Source organism: Dendrobates tinctorius, unplaced genomic scaffold (assembly GCF_039654945.1).
Source record: "Dendrobates tinctorius isolate UK_male_01 unplaced genomic scaffold, ASM3965494v1 ptg000055l, whole genome shotgun sequence".
Lineage (NCBI taxonomy): Eukaryota > Metazoa > Chordata > Amphibia > Anura > Dendrobatidae > Dendrobates > Dendrobates tinctorius.
Genome location: NW_027361723.1, coordinates 6,824,290 through 6,826,581, shown reverse-complemented (window position 1 = coordinate 6,826,581; position 2,292 = coordinate 6,824,290). Strand labels below are relative to the sequence as shown.

General features: G+C 43.2%; 1 protein-coding gene across 1 annotated transcript; it reads left to right on the top strand.

Moving 5' to 3' along the window:
- The first annotated feature begins 551 nt into the window (after window positions 1-551).
- Window positions 552-1,979, top strand: LOC141091707 (zinc finger BED domain-containing protein 5-like). Its single transcript, XM_073577401.1, has one exon. It carries the CDS (start codon window positions 693-695, stop codon window positions 1,977-1,979), a length of 1,287 nt encoding a protein of 428 aa, XP_073433502.1. The 5' UTR covers window positions 552-692.
- The last annotated feature ends 313 nt before the right edge of the window (window positions 1,980-2,292 follow it).

Genomic DNA, 2,292 nt, shown 5'->3' with positions numbered 1-2,292 from the left:
GTACAAGCGCCAGCTCATATACTATATATATATATGGTATATGCTGATAATTATGTGGCTCATATACGTGGGACTGTATGTATGACTTTACATGGGACTGTATATATATATGGGAATACATGGGACTGTATGTATGAGGTTATATGGGATTGTATATATGGTTATCCTTTTTTATTTAACTTTTTTAAAATAAATAATTTATTGAAAGGACCTCTGCCAGGCATATTTCACTCTTGAGGGCTTAAAAAGCAGCTCTTGTGGTGATAAGAAGCTGATTTAAAACCCCCAAGAGTGAACTCCGTGAGAGCTGTATGTGTGGAATAATAAATGATACTTTGCCGGTCTTCAGCAGTCATGTCCTGCTTGAATTGACTCTAGTGGCGTAGCTCGTAGCACTTTGCAGCCGCCTCTATTCTACTTATAGAGAAAGCTGAGTGCTACGTCACTAGTGTCAATTCAAGCAGGAAATGCAGACCGTAGTAATATAAGTCATTATTACACACATACAGCTCTCACGAAGTTCACTCTTGGGGGTTTTAAATCGGCTTCTTATCACCACAAGAGCTGCTTTTTAAGCCCTCAAGAGTGAAATATGCCTGGCAGAGGTCCTTTAAGACTTAAAGTTTAAGTGTGGCAGATAATGTAATACTCTTCTATTTTAGTGTGTGGCTGCGCACACTATCTCAGCAGTGATGGAGAAGTATTTGAGAATGGAAAAGGCAAATGCCGAACAGGACCCTGGACACAATTCTAACCCAGATGAAGGCCCTAGTATGAGAGGTCGACAAAAGAAAAAAGACAAGACAGTGAGCTCAAGGCAATACAGTGAAAGCTATCTTTCATTTGGATTTACTTCCGCTGGGGATGCGACAGCACCAACACCACTGTGCTTGGTGTGTGCTGAGAAGCTTTCCAATAGCGCCATGGTGCCAAGCAAGCTTAAACGCCATCTCCAAACGAAACACCCTTCCGTTAAAAACAAGCCGATGGAGTATTTTGTACGCTTACGTACAAACAATGAGAAAGGGGCAACTTTTTTGAGAAAAAGCACAAAGGTAAATGAGAGAGCCCTCAAAGCTAGCTACCTTGTTGCTGAACTCATAGCTAAATCAAAAAAGTCCCACACTGTGGCAGAAACATTAATACTGCCAGCTTGTAAAGCTATTGTAAATGAGATGCTTGGCCCTGACGCAGCCAAAGAGATAGCTAAAGTGCCTCTCTCTGATAACACAATTGCCAGACGGATTGATGACATGTCTGCGGACATTGAAACTGTTGTTTTGGAAAAGGTGCGCATCAGTAAGAAATTTGCCTTGCAACTTGATGAGTCGACGGATATCAGTGGACATTGTCAGCTGTTGGCCAATGTGCGTTTTGTGGATGGAGAAGCCATTAGAGAAAACTTCCTATTTTGCAAGGCACTGCCAGAAAAATCAACAGGAGAGGTAATATTCCAGGTCACATCGGAATATCTTGATAAAAGTGGGCTTACATGGGAAAACTGCACAGGTGTCTGCACTGATGGAGCCGCAGCAATAGTCGGGCGCATCAAAGGCTTTGTAAGTAGGGTTAAAGAAAGAAACCCAGATGTTCTTGTTACCCACTGTTTCTTGCACCGTGAGGCTCTCGTTGCAAAGACCTTACCAGCAGATCTAGCTCCTGTGTTGGATGATGTTGTGCGCATAGTGAACTTTGTGAAGACGCGACCTTTGAGATGTCGCTTATTTGCGTCTTTGTGTACAGAAATGGGAGCGGAACATAAAATCTTATTGCTCCACACGGAGGTCAGGTGGCTGTCACGCGGCAAAGTGCTGGCCCGTGTGTATGAGTTGCGAGAGGAACTTAAAATATTTCTGACAAACGAGAGGTCCGATTATTCAAAGCTGCTTGCAAGTGATGAGTGGTGTGCAAAGCTGGCATACCTGGCTGATATATTTCAATATCTGAATGAACTAAACACGGATGCAAGGCCGAAATGAAAACCTGCTTATAAGCACTGATAAAATGAACGGATTCCGTTTAAAGGTGCAGCTCTGGCAGCAACATGTGCAGGGTGGCAACCTTCAGATGTTCCCGCTCACCGAGAAACTGCATGATGACAACAATGCTGCAATGTGCGAGGTGATTGGCAGACATTTGAAAACTCTTGAGGAGAAGTTATCGTTTTATTTCTCTTCAACCTTCACAGAATGCCTTGACTGGGTTAGGGACCCATACAGCTCATTATCCGTTGCTGGAAAGGACATGACTTTAAAGGAGCAAGAGGAACTCATTGAACTGAAGCAAGACCGC

What these genes read in the sequence shown, in the direction of transcription:
- LOC141091707 (XM_073577401.1), top strand. Translation starts at nt 693, where the DNA reads ATGGAGAAGTATTTGAGAATGGAAAAGGCAAATGCCGAACAGGACCCT.